Source organism: Sapajus apella, unplaced genomic scaffold (assembly GCF_009761245.1).
Source record: "Sapajus apella isolate SASKATOON/1434 unplaced genomic scaffold, GSC_monkey_1.0 scaffold43, whole genome shotgun sequence".
NCBI lineage: Eukaryota > Metazoa > Chordata > Mammalia > Primates > Cebidae > Sapajus > Sapajus apella.
The window spans coordinates 4,648,948-4,650,288 of record NW_022436983.1 but is presented as its reverse complement, the minus strand read 5'-3'; the positions used below and the strand labels follow the sequence as shown (position 1 = coordinate 4,650,288).

The window sequence follows — 1,341 nt, the reverse complement described above, 5'->3', positions numbered from 1 at the left end:
GAGGCTGAGGCAGGAGAATCGCTAGAACCTAGGAAGTGGAGGTTGTAGTGAGCCAAGAATGAGTCACCACACTCCAACCCGGGGGACAGGGTGAGACTCTGTCTTAAAAAAGGAGAAAAAAAAAAAAAAAGTGAAAAGGGCCATTCCCAAACACACACCCTTTAACCTGGTGACCATAGGCGGCATGTTTTTAAAAACATCACCAGTGGCTGGGCGCGGTGGCTCACACCTGTAATCTCAGCACTTTGGGAGGCCAATGTAGGCGTTCCACAAAGTCAGGAGTTCGAGACCAATCTGACCAACATGGTAAAACCCTGTCTCTACTAAAAATACAAAAATCAGCTGGGTGTGGTGGCATGCACCTGTAGTTCCAGCTACTCAAGAGGCTGGGGCAGGAGAATTGCTTGAACCTGGGAGGCAGGGGTTGCAGTGAGCTGAGATCGCACCATTGCACTCCAGCCTGGGCAACAGAGTAAGACTCCATCTCAAAAAAAGAAAAAAAATTGGTAACCCGAAAAGCTAAATAAATTCAGTTTTATTCATCTTTCAGAGATTGTCATTTAGCCTAGAAAATCACATCAAAAGATGAATAACTGATTTTTGCTTGAAAAAGTCAACCATGTTTAATTGCTCACACAATTTTAATTGCAAGATATATAATTTCCAATATATACTATTCAATTACATACCATTTTTATGTGCTGGAATGAGACCCAGGGGTATTTTGCTTATGAATTTCCTGTCCTCTTAAACTAGCTTTTGCGGTTAACAATGTGGAGAATTCAGCACAAAAAGCCACCTTAGCCTTTTTTTCTTTGTAATCACTACTTATCCCTTCAAAGTTCCCTTTGCAGCTGTATGCATTTCCAGGCCGCTCTCTCTGTGGAAGGCTGCATTTTCCAAGTGGCAGGAGACTTCACTTCTCACTCTCCACTACTCCAGCCTCGGCCAGCTCTCTTGAATTGTGGTTTCCATTCTCTGACTTCTTTTTCTTCCGTGCCTTTCGCTCTAGGTTCGTCTGAGCAATCTCTTCACTTTTGTCTGTGATGTATTTTAGCTACACACACACACACAAAAATCTGTATTTATAACTGGTTGTAATCCTGCTACAAACCTAAAAAAACAAATAAACGGCCGGGCGCGGTGGCTCAAGCCTGTAATCCCAGCACTTTGGGAGGCCAAGGCGGGTGGATCACGAGGTCAAGAGATCGAGACCATCCTGGTCAACATGGTGAAACCCCGTCTCTACTAAAAATACAAAAAATTAGCTGGGCATGGTGGCGCGTGCCTGTAGTCCCAGCTGCTCAGGAGGCTGAGGCAGGAGAATTGCCTGAACCCAGG

General features: G+C 44.7%; 1 protein-coding gene across 1 annotated transcript in view; it reads right to left on the bottom strand.

The window, feature by feature from the left end:
• Window positions 1-519: 519 nt before the first annotated feature.
• Window positions 520-1,341, bottom strand: part of LOC116566277 (centromere protein S) — a 12,757-nt gene continuing 11,935 nt past the window's right edge. The window contains exon 5 of the mRNA XM_032300363.1: window positions 520-1,057. Within this exon, the coding sequence (XP_032156254.1) occupies window positions 917-1,057 (141 nt within the window). The 3' untranslated portion in view covers window positions 520-916. The remainder of the gene's footprint in view (window positions 1,058-1,341) is intronic.